The sequence below is a fragment of the Nycticebus coucang genome, chromosome 10, assembly GCF_027406575.1.
Source record: "Nycticebus coucang isolate mNycCou1 chromosome 10, mNycCou1.pri, whole genome shotgun sequence".
Classification (NCBI taxonomy): domain Eukaryota; kingdom Metazoa; phylum Chordata; class Mammalia; order Primates; family Lorisidae; genus Nycticebus; species Nycticebus coucang.
In genome coordinates, this window is record NC_069789.1 from 29,409,412 (window position 1) to 29,423,984 (window position 14,573).

Consider the following 14,573-nt stretch of genomic DNA (forward strand, 5'->3'; position numbering starts at 1 on the left):
TGAAATCACAAACAATATAATAAGGATACAATTCGTGCAAAAAGAACAAGGGGAGTTCTCATCAGCAGATCCATCCTCAAAAGAACAGGCCTTGTCACTACATCAAAATGAATGTTCATCTGCATTGAATCTAAACAAAATTGCTTAATATACACTTGGGTTTAAAAAAAATATTAGATATGGAAGCAGGAGTTTCAACTACACATCAGCTCATTTGATCATCACGACAGCAACCTAACGACTGTAACAGGGCAGGTGTTTTAACTCCAATTTTGAGATGAAAAACTCAGAATTCATTAGCTAGGGAATCGCAAAGCAAGGATGAGGAGGGCCTCCTGCCCAGCGTGCTCTCCCAGAGGATGCCTAACCCAGTGCCAAGGAGAATTGGAGAAAAGAAAAAAGATTTAGGGAGATATTTCAGTGAAGCTAATTATGAGAAACCAATATCTCTTTAAGCAGATGCCAATTTAAGGAGTGTTTACCTGTTACTGAATCATCTAAGATTTTTGAAAATCATCCATTACCTATATATTAGTAGAATAAATGACTTTATAATAACATTGTCAGGAACTAAAACGTAAAAGAATCACAATCCTGCCACCCCAATCAATGAAGCTCTTTTTGTCCCTTCCTGTCCTGTCCTCAGTGTCCACCGTTCGCACAAATCACTGGCACAGCACCATGACCATGGCCTAGACCATGACCACGGCCTAGAGACGGTTCTACCTTCTGCCTCCATCATAAGCCCCATGTCTACCACAAACTCCACACAATTTTTTGGACTCACTCTTCTGTTTACAAGTCTATACAATTTTTAATGCACGCTTAATATTCTACTGGACTGAATATACCTCATTCAATTTAAAAGACCCCCGCTGTTGAACATGTATTTACATTTTAAACTCCCCCCCCTTTTTTTTTTGTATTACTAGTCAGACATTGTGATAAACATGGCTGTGCCTGCTCAGGGATTAAAAATCACAGAAGTAAGCTGAGCAACATGACTTCCTCGTTCAGTCCCTCCACACTCCTAGGTCCCCATTCTTCCCCCAGCCACCACCCTCTTCTAGCCAGCCCTCTTGCAATGGGCCTTGCAGAATGGTCACTCACATTCAGTGCACGGATGGGTTTGGTGACATTGAATTTGTCCATGGTAGATAGGATGATGGAGGGTGTGGTCAGGAAAAACAACCCCAGGAAGAGAATGAAGTTGATGCCCAGCCACTGTAGCCACCAGCGGAGGCCCTGGATAGACAGGTTCTTCCTGCAAAAGAGGGTAGGACAGGGACAGACCCCCAAGGTTTATCTCCCAGCGTCCATGGCTTAGGTGGCTCAGAGGGTAAGATTCTTTTTTTTTTCAGACAGAGTCTCACTTTGTCACCCTGGGTAGAGTGCCCTGGTGTCATAGCTCACAGCAACCTCAAACTCTTAGGCTCAAGTGATTCTCTTGCCTTAGCCTCCCAAGAAGCTGGGACTACAGGCGCCTGCATAACGCCTGGCTATTTTTTTTTTTTTTTTTTTTAGAGACAAGGTCTTACTCTGGCTCAGCCTGGTCTTGAACCTGTGAGCTCGGACAATCCACCCACCTTGGCCTCCCAAGAGCTAGGATCACAGGCGTGAGCCGTTGTGCCTGGCTCAGAGGGTAAGATTCAGGCCGGCCAAGAGACCAGCAAGGGAGTCTGGTTTGAGGGCTCATTTGAGGTTTGAGAAACCTCAAGTTCTCTGTACTGACCTCAGCTACAGGAAGGCCAAATCTCAGGTTCCCATGAGCTCAGAGGGAATGGTTATTCCCTCTGACGTGGCTTCCCTGTTAGATCCTGGGGGCCAGAATCTACCCAAAGAGATGCTGCGAGCACCCAAGCAGACCAAACACAGCTCCAACATGCTTTCCTTAAACATGTCTGCAATGCTTAGTGACTAATGACACATTCTTCCCAATAGGCCCACAGGCTGGGGTATGAAGAGGAGAGGAGGAGGGACAAAAGAGCAAAGGCACAGCTGGCACCTGCCTTGGACTCACACCAACCAAGAACAGACCCACAAACTAACCCTAGATTTAGGAAGCCCTATGAATCAGGGCAAAACCGTCAGGGGCTGACCCTGAACAGTGGAGGTAAGCCCCCAAAGCTTATTCTGTGCAAGGAACGGGACTCCCTCTGGGGGTGCCACACTTACGGCATTGTGCTCAAGGCTCACCTAATGGCCCCTGAGCCCCTGGACATGGCTCAGCAGTGTGTCCCCAAGTGAAGGCTGCACTGTCCGATATGGCAGCCATTGGCTACACGTGGCTACTGAACTTCTGAAACATGGCTGGTCTGAATTAAAAGGTGCTAGGAGTGTTTTATACACGTGAGAAGAACATACCATGAAACATCTCAAACTTTTGAAAAATCAACCACATGTTGAAATAACGTTTTGGATAATTGGGACAGATAAATTACTAAAATTCCAACTATTTCTTTCTACTTTTTTAACATGGCCACTAAGAAATTTAAAATTACGTGTAAGCTGTGGGACTGCAAACTAGTACAACCTTTTTGGAAGGAAGTATGGAGAAACCTCAAAGCACTCAAGCTAGACCTCCCATTTGATCCTGCAATCCCATTACTGGGCATCTACCCAGAAGGAAAAAAATCCTTTTACCATAAGGACGCTTGCACTAGACTGTTTATGGCAGCTCAATTTACAATCACCAAAATGTGGAAACAGCCTAAAGGCCCACCAACCCAGGAATGGATTAACAAGCTGTGGTATATGTATACCATGGAATACTATTCAGCCATTAAAAAAAATGGAGACTTTACATCCTTCGTATTAACCTGGATGGAAGTGGAAGACATTATTCTTAGTAAAGCATCACAAGAATGGAGAAGCATGAATCCTATGTACTCAATTTTGATATGAGGACAATTAATGACAATTAAGGTTATGGGGAGGGGAGGAAAAGCAGAAAGAGGGAAGGAGGGAGTGGGGTGGGGCCTTGGTGTGTGCCACACCTTCTGGGGACAAGACATGATTGCAAGAGGGACTTTACCTAACAAATGCAATCAGTGTAACCTGGCTTATTGTACCCTCAATGAATCCTCAACAATTAAAAAAAAAAAGAGAGAGAGACAGACAGACAGACACACGCACACGCACAAATTACATGTAAGCTCACAGTAATGTCTGGTGGATAGTCCTTGAACAGAGGAAGGTACTGGGTGTGGACACCCAGGCGGCCACATAGAGAGCTCAATCTGGCACCCAGACACAGACAGCTACCAATGCGTATAGATGTCCCCTGAATGGCAGGTCACACCTGTAGTCCCCTTCAGGAGCCCAGGCCTCTTTCCCCCACCTTCCCTGACCTGAGAACTCACCAGCAGATGTCCTCGGGGTAAGCAGCGAAGGTGACTGTCCACTTGGAGGTGCAGAGCTCCCTGCTATGGGAGGACGGCTGGGGCTCACCTCTGCAGCGAAGGCCTTGACACTTGCAGGCATTGAAGTCTTTCAGGATGCTGCCAGGAGACCCAGAAATGGTCAGGGCCGAGCCCACCCCAGGTGCCACATACATAATGGCAAATGCAGATTGAGTAAGAGTGGAGCCTTACAGCACAGGCTCTTTGCTTTATTATTATTATGACTTTATTATAGTTGATGCTATGTAAGAGGTGTCATGCTTGGCATACTATATAGAGGACTTGCAAGCAAGGGGTTGCTATTCCCATTTCACAGACAGGAAACTGAAGCTAACACCCCAACACACCACTCTTGCTGGGGGCCATTCCCCTCCACCCTGGCCATGCCTGGAGCTCTGATCTGAGCCTTCTGCCAGGTCTTGGCATTCCCTCCGTCTTCCACAGGCTGGAGAAAAGTGTCAGACCATGTTACACACTGCCTGTTTGCAAACTTCCCTCCCCGGGCCTCCCACCTCTATCCTCAGCATGTCGATGGGCTGCCGCATTGCCCCTCTCTAGCCTCCCTTGAGGAACCTGCCAGTCTCTACTCCTGTATCAGAACGCCCTTCCTCTTTCCTCCTGCTCTAGCACCTGCGGTGAGGCGGGAACCCCTCTGCAGGGATGACGGGGGAAGGGGCCCTGGCTTGGCCACCTCCTTTCTGCATCCCTGTCCCAACCTGCCCCCTGCAGCTCCCAAAGCATGACAGCACTGTGTGAGCTTAGAGGCCCAGGCCAAGGCAGTTTATGAGAAGCCACTCCCCAGGGCTAAGACCCCCCCCAGCAGTAAGCACCAGGGTGCTCCAAGGGTCTCCCCCACAGCTTTTCATTTGTGGGAAGATGGGGAGTCCACAAGCAGAAGAATGTGTGGTTCCAGAGTGGATATATGGAAAGGAGGGTGCACCCATCCTCCTGGCAGAATCCTGACACACAGCCGGTGGGACAGATTCTCTAGGACAGCTGGGGCCAGACCACATCAGCCTAAGAGGGGGCTCCTGGCAGTGAGTGTGGAAGGCTGCCCCCCAGTCACACCTGGATCAGGAGACAGACATGCCACAAACCAATCCGCTGTGCCACCTCCACCCAAGATGGACAGCAAGTTATCTCAACAGGGACAGGGCGTCATCTGAGAGGGCTTGGGACACACTCACTAGGTTGCCATGGACTTCTCCTGGAAGGTGACAAAGGCCATTCCCAGGGACTGGTCCTGGACATGGCTTTCCTCCTCTGTGATCCTCTCTAGCAGCCTGTCCTTTCTGCGCATGTAGTAAGAAGTGGCGTCCTCCTGCCAGAGACACATTCCCTTGGGATAACGTGGCCCTGCACGGGTGTCAGGGCACCCCGTGTCAGTACCCACACTTCAGGGGGCCGGGAGGGGTATTGCCCTCACCCACTCACACCCTTGCACTTCCCAACAGCAGAAGTGGCCGCAGGGCTTGGGGTTGATGAGGGTCCGCTGGCCTGTCTTCACCTGCAGGTTTGTGTAATAGGCCAGGCTTTTCTCAGCCTTTTTCCTGCAGAGGTGGGAGCAGGAGGCGCAGGTTTCAGACTCGCAATCCTGTGGCACAGTCCCCACACCCACAGCTCAACATCGGTCACCAGGAGGGAAGGGGGAGCCAGCTTTCTGAAGAGAAGAGGGCAGGACCTCCCTCCACCCTTCCCAGCTGGGGGACCCCAGGCCATCCAGGAAGGAGGTGGCATTTGAGGTGAGGAAGCGGTTAGAAAACTCTGGGCCCACCCACTACCTGACGCACCTCTCCACGCACAGGCGTATGAGCTTGGCCACGTCGTAGCACAGCTGAACATCCACCACCTCACACGTGGGATATGCATCCCTGTGGCCAAGGAGGGAAGGGGGCAGAAAACACCATTGGAAAAGACAAGATCCCCGGTAGGAGACACACCTGCGTCTCCAAGGGAGAGGGTGGCAGAGCAAGCTCACTGCTCCTTTCTGCGCCAGCAGAGACCTCTCTTCTCCTTGTCCTTTAATTTTCAAAAGGTGGAAACATTGAAATTTAATAGACAGAGTCCTTGTTTTTGTTTTGAGATAGAGTCTTACTCTGTCATCTCAAGTAAAGTGCTATGGCGTCAGCCTCACTGACAGCAACCTCAAACTCCTGGGCTCCAGTAATTATCCTGCCTCAGCCTCCCACGTAGCTGGGATCACAGGCACCAGCCACAGTGCCCAGCTAGTTTTTTCTATTTTAGTGGAGATGGAGTCTCACTGTTGCTCAGGCTGGTGTCAAACTTCTGAGCTCAAGCCATCCTCTCACTTCAGCCTCCCAGAGTGGAAGGATTATAGGAGTGGGCCACCATACCCAGCCCAAAGAGGCTTTTTTTTTTTTAAGACAGTCTCATTATATTGCCCTGGGTTGAGTGCTGTGACATCACAGCTCACAGCAACCTCCAACTCTTGGGCTTAAGTGATTCTCTTGCCTCAGCCTCCCAAGTACCTGGGACTACAGGCATCTGCCACAATGCCTGGCTATTTTTTGGTTGCAGTTGTCATTGTTGTTTTAGCAGGCTTGGGCTGGGCTCAAACCTACTAGCCTCAGTGAATGTGGCTGGCGCCCTACTCACTGAGCTACAGGCGCCAAGCCCCAAAGAGGTTTTTTTTTAATATTGTAAAACTGTCTAGGACTGACAAGTTTATATCCACTTGGCTTTCAATCAGCTGGCACTTCACACAGAGAAAAATGAACATATCAGTTATTCCCTCTGACCACCGAGAAGGTCAGATTTATTGCTTGCCCTAGGTCAGTATCTATCTTGGGCCATCATGGAGATCCTATTTAGCTGGTAGCCTTTTTGAAGGTCACAGACCTTTCAGAGGGTCTAAAAAAAGCAAAAGACTCTCAGACCAGAAAATGCCTACACACATAGTAACAATCAGCACTGTCACTACTGGCCAGGTTTTGTTAATATGCTAACTTAATTGATCTTTATTGTAACCTATGAAGTTTTGTTCCCATTTTATGGATGAGTAAGCCAAGGTCCCCAGACCCAGAGTTTAAGTACCCAAAGTCACACAGCTAGTGAGTATCTGAGCTGGGAGGTAATACAAGCAGCCCTACCCCAGGGACAATGCCCATAGCTACCATGTGATGTCTCCACACTACATACACAAAATTGTACATAGAACTCCCAGGAATTCCAGAGCCGTGCAAATTCCCAGCTACTATGTGCCAGGAATAGAGTCTGGTTAAGTTTACATATATATATATATTTTTTGAGATAGTCTCATTATGTCACCCTTGGTAGAGTGCTATGGTGTCACAGCTCACAGCAAACTCTAACTCCTAGACTTAAGCGATTCTCTTACCTCAGCCTCCCAAGTAGCTGGGACTACAGGTGCCCACCACAATGTCTGGCTATTATTTTTGTTGTAGCTGTCATTGTTGTTTAGCAGGCCTGGACCGGTTTGAACCCGCCAGTCCTGGTATATGTGGCTGGTGCCCTAACCACTGAGCTACAGGTGCCAAGCCTATTTACTTATTTATTTATTAATCCTCTTTTTTTTTTTTTAGACAGAATCTCACTACTCTTGGTAGAGTGCAGTGACATCACAGCTCACAGCAACCTCAAACTCTTGGGCTTAAGTAATTCTCTTGCCTTAGCCTCCCAAGTAGCTGGGACTACAGGCACCTGCCACAACACCTGGCTATTTTTTGTTGTAGTTGTCATTGTTGTGCCATTGCTGAAGCTGGCCTGGGCCGGGTTCCAACCCGCCAACCTGGGTGTATGTGGCTGGCGCCATAACCACTGTACTATGAGCACCAAGCCCATTTTTTTTGTTTGTTTTTGAGACAGTTTCATTGTGTTGCCCTCGGTAGAGTGCTGTGCCATCACAGCTCACAGCAACCTCAAACTCTTGGGCTCAAGTGATTCTCTCGCCTCAGCCTCCCTAGTAGACGGGCCGGCAGGCGCCTGCCACAATGCCCAGCTATATTTTTTTCTTTGTTTGTTTGTTTAGCAGGCTCGGGCCAGGTTTGAACCACCAACCCTAAGATTACATTTTAGTGAGAGAGAGAGTTCATAGACAAGTGAATCATTCAATTAAATAACAGACAACTTCCATTCCCAGTAAGATCTGTAAGGAAGAGAACTCCAGATTAAGCATCCCTGCCAGAAGGCAAATTCACACATCAATCCCCATGGATTGCAACTGTGTTGACTAAAAAGACCTAAAATAGGGGCAAGTGCTAATCATTCAATGTTTTGTATGGGAATGAGGGGACTCTTTTTTCTTCAAGGTTGCACATTAAGTGTTACTATTGCATCCAAATGTGGCCCAATAGACAACTTTGAAGAGTTGTTTCAAAGAATAGAGAAAAATGGATTGGCACCTATAGCTCAGTGGCCAGGGCGCCAGCCACATACACTAGGGCTGGTGGGTTCGAACCCATCCCAGGCCTGCCAAACAACAACTACAAAAAAAAAAAAAAAAAAATAGCCGGGTGTTGTGGCAGGCACCTGTAGTCCCAGCTACTTAGGAGGCTAAGGCAAGAAAACCACTTAAGCTCAAGAGTTTGAGGTTGCTGTGAGCTGTGATGTCATAGCACTCTACCAAGGGTGACACAGTTAGACTCTGTCTCAAAAAATAAAATAAAGAACAAAGAATAGAGAAAAATGATTCTGGGCTTGGTGTGGTGGTTCACACCTATAATCCCAGCACTTTGGAAGACTAAAGTAGGAGGATCACTTGAGGTCAGGAGTTCAAGACCAGCCTGGGCAGCACATTGAGACTCCGTTGCTACAAAAACAAACAAACAAAATCAGGCTTGGCGCCCGTAGCTCATTGGTTAGGGCGCCAGCCACATGCACTGGAAATAGCCAGGCATTATGGCGGGCCCCTGTAGTTCCAGCTATAAGGGAGGCTGAGACAAAAGAATCACTTAAGCCCAAGAGTTTGAGGTTGGCTTGACGCCTGTAGCTCAGAGGCTAGGGCGCCAGCTATATAAACCGGAGCTGGCAGGTTCGAATCCAGCCTGGGCCTGCCAACAACAATGACAACTACAACCAAAAAAAAGGTGGGCGTTGTGGCAGGCACCTGTAGTCCTAGCTACTTGGGAGGCTGAGGAAAGAGAATTGCTTAAGCCCAAGAGTTGGAGGTTGCTGTGAGCTGTGACGCCATAGCACTCTACCCAGGGCAACAGTTTGAGACTCTGTCTCAAAAAAAAGAAAGAAAAGGGCGGCGCCTGTGGCTCAGTGAGTAGGGCACCGGCCCCATATGCCGAGGGTGGCGGGTTCAAACCCAGCCCCGGCCAAACTGCAACAAAAAATAGCCGGGCGTTGTGGCGGGCGCCTGTAGTCCCAGCTGCTTGGGAGGCTGAGGCAAGAGAATCGCGTAAGCCCAAGAGTTAGAGGTTGCTGTGAGCCGTGTGACGCCACGGCACTCTACCCGAGGGCGGTACAGTGAGACTCTGTCTCTACAAAAAAAAAAAAAAAAAAAAAAAAAAAAGAAAGAAAAAATCAGCTAAGTATGGTGGTGTGCACCTGTATTCTCAGCTACTCAGGAGGTTGAGGCAGGAGGACTGCTTTTGCCCTGGAGTTTGAGTCTGTAGTGAGCTGTAGTGAGTACCACTGCACTCCCAGGCTGGGTGACAGAACATGGCCATTACTCAAAAAAAAAAAAAGCTAAAGAAAATCAAACAATCTCCTTTTCACGGGAAAGCCTTTCCTCCTTAAGGCTTTCAATTTCCGTGAAAGCAATTCCTGCGGAAATTGTTGGTAGAGATGGTCCAATTGTTGGTAAGGAGTTTCTGCCAGGGAGAGTCTGGGTTCCAACACAGAATGCTCCCCCAACAGACACCTGCTAAGTGGGTGGATGAATCAATAAACACATAAATGGCCTTGAGGTCCTTCCACCCTGAGACTCCAGCTCACTTGGTGTAAATGCTCAGCTCACTTGTCTCTTATTTTGCAAAGCTAATACTGAGAACACTGGGGTGAACCATTTTCTTTCCCTGTGTGCTCTAAGATGTTTATTTGCACCTATACTCTGGTCCATACTCTAGAAGGTGCAGTCCTGTGGGGCGGCCATGGCTACCGGCAGAAGATGGGTCACCCAGGCACTGGTCCTGCACAGCACCAGCAAAGCCGGCACGTGGAGCCACTTGACATTTGTGTGGCAGGGCCAGGTCCTTCTCAGAGCTCACCTGGACACCCAAGTAAAAGATGGAAGGCATCCCCCTAAAGTCCTTATACCTGGAATTGGGGAACTCAGCCCCCTCCCCTCCTGCCCCAGCCCTGGTTACCGGAAGTGGCTCTCCACAGCCTCCTTCTTGGCATCTTTGGGGAGTCCTGTGATGAATAGTGTCCGCCTTACCTGTTGGAGAAACACACCAGGGAGAAGTCACTGGGACAAAGCCCAGTAGGTAGGCCCAGGTTTTGTACCCTGTTAAAGCCTCCTGAGAGAAAACCGTGGGCAAGCAGAAGGCTCAGGTTTTCTCCTCCTATGGCCTGGTAGACCCAAAGCATGTTATTCATGCATCATCCAGGCTATACAAAGAATCTCTTTCTAAAGAAATTCTAGGATCCAGCTCTACAGCAGAAGACTGAGAAAGAACCCAAAAAAGGCAAGTGACTCAAATGGGGTCACAAGCTAATCAGAGAAGGACCCAGGTCTGGGATCAAGTCGTAGAAACTTCCCTTGCCTGTTAAGTTGTGGGGTGCAGGCTGCTCTCAACCCAAACTTCTTTCTTTAGCCTCAGTCCAAATATTAAAATAATCTACCATGAAATTAAACAAACAGCAAAAAAAAAATAATGCCAGGTGTGAGCTCAAATACGTAAGCCAGACTCTAGAGCAGTGGTTCTCAACCTTCCTAATGCTGTGAACCTTTAATACAGTCCAACGGGGTCGCGACCCACAGGTTGAGAACCGCTGCTCTCGAAGGACTTCCCTGAGCTCAGCTGTCATGGCCCAGGGCATGAGCCTCGGAGGCCTTTTTTGCCCTACTCCCACTTGATCCCTTCCCAGCAGGTGTCCCACCCCAGCCACTCACCAGGCTCTCCTCCTTGTACTTGATGGACTGAGTGTGGTGCCGCATGAAGCCCACAGTCAGGAAGAGGTAAATGACAGCAAAGATGGTGTGCAGCCAGAGGAGGTCGTTGCTGAGGGGCAGACCTGCCGTCAGGGCTGGGGCCTGGCTGCCCTCATAGGGCTTCATCGCAACAGGTCCCTCCCACAGAAGCAAGTGGCCAGCACCCCCCAGCCCCTAGTGGACACTTCAGAGAAGTCGTTCCAGTTCCAAAAACAAGCTCCAGATCCATGGGGCCCACTGGGTCTCATCAATTCCCCCCACAAAAAAGCAGCTGCTTATGGTGTGTTCATGTCCATGGCCAAGCGACATACAAGGTGCATGGGGCTTTCAGACAGCCAGCTCTGCACCACCTCTGGCCTGCCCCAGGCTTGGGAAACTGCCTTCTCCCTGGTCTTATCCACCACACCCTAAAATATCCATACTCACTCAGTCTGCAGGTTTGCTATTGTCGTCCTGCCGAAACTGTAAGGGTCCCTGTCTGCAGAGAAGCACCGACTCTTAGTTCCAGGGTAACAATTGGGAAGCAGGAGGGAACTTAATCAGGCTTGGCTTATGGACCATGGGGAGGAGGAGCATGATACACCCAGGCCAGTCTTTTCCCAGCTACACCATCAAGGCCTCTGCTTTACTCCAAGTTGCTCCCTGAAAGCTTCTCAATCTACCATGGAGGCAAAATCTAAAACTGAATTCATCTTAGTTTTTTTTTTTTTTTTGACAGTCTTAAGCTGGGTAGAGTGCTGTGGCGTCACAGCTCACAGCAAACTCAAACTTTTGGGCTTAAGTGATTCTCTTGCCTCAGACTCCCAAGTAGCTGGGACCACAGGTGCCCACCACAATGCCTGGCTATTTTTCGGTTGTAAGTTATAAGTCATTGTTGTTTGGCAGGCCCGGGCTGGATTCGAACCCGCCAGCTCTGGTGTATGTGGCTGGCACCCTAGTCACTGAGCTACAGGCGCCAAGCCTAAAACTGAATTCATCTTACTTTGAAAAAACTAGAAAATTCCTCCAGAGTTTTTACCAAAACCAAGGCTGGGCATCACTGGACAAAAAGGGCGGCGCCTGTGGCTCAGTGAGTAGGGCGCCGGCCCCATATGCCGGGGGTGGCAGGGTTCAAACCCAGCCCTGGCCAAACTGCAACAAAAAAATAGCCGGGCGTTGTGGTGGGCGCCTGTAGTCCCAGCTGCTCGGGAGGCTGAGGCAAGAGAATCGCGTAAGCCTAAGAGTTAGAGGTTGCTGTGAGCCGTGTGATGCCACGGCACTCTACCGAGGGCGGTACAGTGAGACTCTGTCTCTACAAAGAAAAAAAATATGTAGATTTGAGATGGCCCTTTGGAAGCTGTCTTCCCACAGCTGCCCACAATGCCACACTCTGATTGACTGAATCAGACACATTCTGGCTGTACTAATTGTGACCTCCTAATTTTGAGTAAGAGCAGAAAAATATAAAACACTCTCTGAAAGCTCTGGTTCTATAAAGCTTGGGCAGTGTTTCCTCTTGTTTAGATAGAACCAGAAATTGTTATTAGGGGGCCCAGATCTTGTCCCAGGTTTGGGGTAAATTCTTCTCTGATCTTTAATCAGATAGAAAAGTTGAGAAAGTCACCCTGAGATCTTCCCAGATCTGAACTGGAGCACGGCACCTGGGGTGCTGGCCACCACCTCAAGTTGTGTTCCCTGGGACTGCCACTCTGCCTCCACCACAGACAAGGGTGAATAAGAAGGTGGTTACCAAGCAAGTTTCCTGAGAGGTTGACGGGCAGGATGACACACAGGGACAGGAAGCTGACCACCACCAGCAGGAAGATGATGTGCCTCTGGAAGGACAGATAGTGGATGGCGTCCTCCCCACACCACTCCAGGATCTGGTCATCACTGGCCAAGATACATGTGGAATCTTGATGAGCACAGGTCTTGGCATGGACTATCTCACTTAACCCTAGCCACAATCCTACGAGGTGGTTCCATTATTAGGCCCACTGTTTTCTTTTGTTTGTTTGTTTGGTTTTTTAACATAGGAGAAAATAAAGGTACCAAAAAACTAACTTAACTTTCAAGATTGCACAACTTATAATAGCAGAGGTATGACGTGAACTCCAGAGCCCACTCTCTCAGCCTCTACACCATACTCTGGGTGAAGAAACTGTCATCACTCTACTAGGTGACACTGGAAACATTTGTGCCCAAGGGATACATGTTTATGTACATGGGTGAGGTGCACACGTGCAGTGATCCTGGTGATCCTATTCAGAATGAAGTGGGGACTGTGTCTAGCCTCCGGCCCCACCTTTCTCCCAACTTCCTCTCAGGTGGGCTGGGAGATCCAGGTAGAGCCAAGGTTTTGAGTAAGTCTCAGTCTGTCCTACTGTCCCTGCATCCTCCCTGTGTCCCTGCCACAGCCCAAGATGGGAGGTGACCTGCTCCACCCTTTCCTGTCCTCCGAGTGCTATACTTGGAGGCTCTGGGTCAAATGGAAACCCAGAAAATCCTGTGTCCAGCCAGCCAGACTCTGTGCTCTAGAGGGAGAAAGGGCAGGATGCTTTGCTCTCTCTCACTCTCTCAAGAACCCTGCTTCTAGAAGGCTGGGCCCACACTGCACTGGGGAGAGCTCAGAGCTACTGTATAAAAAGGCAAATCTAAAAGATGTCAGTGATGGCGCCTGTGGCTCAGTGAGTAGGGCGCAGGCCCCATATACTGAGGGTGCTGACTTCAAACCCAGTCCTGGACAAACTGTAACAAAAAATAGCCGGGCATTGTGGTAGGCGCCTGTAGTCCCAGCTACTTGGGAGGCTGAGACAAGAGAATCACCTAAGCCCAAGAGCTGGAGGTTGCTGTGACCTGTGATGCCACGGTACTCTACCAAGGGTGACAAAGTGAGACTCTGTCTCTTAAAAAAATAGTAATAAAATAATAAATAAAAGATGTCAGTGTGGGCTTTGTAGTCAACTGTGTGAGTCACCTCCCTCTGGGAGGTCACATGGCTTACCTGAGCCTAGGACCTCAGGCAAGGACAGGAGCCAGTACCTACCACCCCAACTTAGCGGGGACTCAGCAAAGATAGTGAGGATCGGACACCTAATGCACATGGCACCAGGAGTGCTGAGAAGTATACTTGTGAATATGAGTCCTGTTTACCATTTATCTAGAGGACAGAGCTGGCTATTAACTATATAGTTCCTAGTTCTAAATATATTCCTCTCCTGCTTCCTCCTGCTCCAGACCAGAGTTCACAGACTGTCCTGCCAGGCCCCCCTGGGAGCAAGTCCTACCAAGCTGGACCACTTACAACATGCTCCCACGTGGATTAGTTCCTATGAATTACGTCAAGTATGTGCTATCCCCAGCCTCCTATTACAGTCGGGGAAACTGAGGCCAAGAGAGAAGGCCTTATTCAACATCCTATAAGCACCATATTTCAATTCTAAGATAATCCTTCCCAGGTTTCAACACCTCTGAAATGGGGTACACACCACAATTACCGCTGATGGTGGCTTAACTAGCAGCATTTCCTTGTTCCTAGTGCTACGTAAAAGAATGTGCCTCTTATGGCAATGGCTCCTTAGAGTGGATGGAATATGGCAGCAGGTGTCACAACCAAGACACACTCACATTAGTTCTCAACTGTTTTAACCAAACGAGGGGAGTGTATTTTACTTCTTCAATTTTCACTAATTCAAAGACATGTAAACATGCCTAGAATAGCTTCCATCCACATTTAATCAATGTTAAATTTTTTTTTTTTTTTGCAGTTTTGGCCAGGGCTGGGTTTGAACCCACCACCTCTAGCATATGGGTCCAGCGCCCTACTCCTTTGAGCCACAGGCACCACCCAATTTTAAATATTAAGTGGAGTAAGTTCTACCTAAAGCAAAAAAAAAAAAAAAAGGCTTAATTAGTTTGTGTAGCATCATGAAAGGTGAACATGCGATTTCCACTGAATATGTTAAATGAATAAAGTTCATCACTCCCTGCAAGAACCCTGAAGTTCTTTCGGGAAGCCCTGAGCTCCAGCATGGAGGCTCTGGTCCAAGAGGCCTCCCTCCCCAGTGCTCCTGACCATACCTCAGGGCTACCGGGGCTATCTTTATTCTCAG

At 48.8% G+C, this 14,573-nt stretch overlaps 1 protein-coding gene across 5 annotated transcripts in view; it reads right to left on the bottom strand.

Moving 5' to 3' along the window:
* TMEM63A (transmembrane protein 63A) overlaps positions 1–14,573 on the bottom strand; it is a 42,303-nt gene that overhangs the window by 13,054 nt on the left and 14,676 nt on the right. For all 5 annotated transcript variants that reach the window (XM_053604040.1, XM_053604039.1, XM_053604036.1 and 2 more), the window contains exons 6-14: positions 12,212–12,354; positions 10,909–10,960; positions 10,444–10,552; positions 9,695–9,765; positions 5,192–5,272; positions 4,828–4,951; positions 4,589–4,722; positions 3,363–3,500; positions 1,111–1,264 (exon numbers count right to left, since the gene is read on the bottom strand). In XM_053604040.1, coding sequence (XP_053460015.1) covers positions 1,111–1,264; positions 3,363–3,500; positions 4,589–4,722; positions 4,828–4,951; positions 5,192–5,272; positions 9,695–9,765; positions 10,444–10,552; positions 10,909–10,960; positions 12,212–12,354 — 1,006 coding nt within the window. The remainder of the gene's footprint in view (positions 1–1,110; positions 1,265–3,362; positions 3,501–4,588; positions 4,723–4,827; positions 4,952–5,191; positions 5,273–9,694; positions 9,766–10,443; positions 10,553–10,908; positions 10,961–12,211; positions 12,355–14,573) is intronic.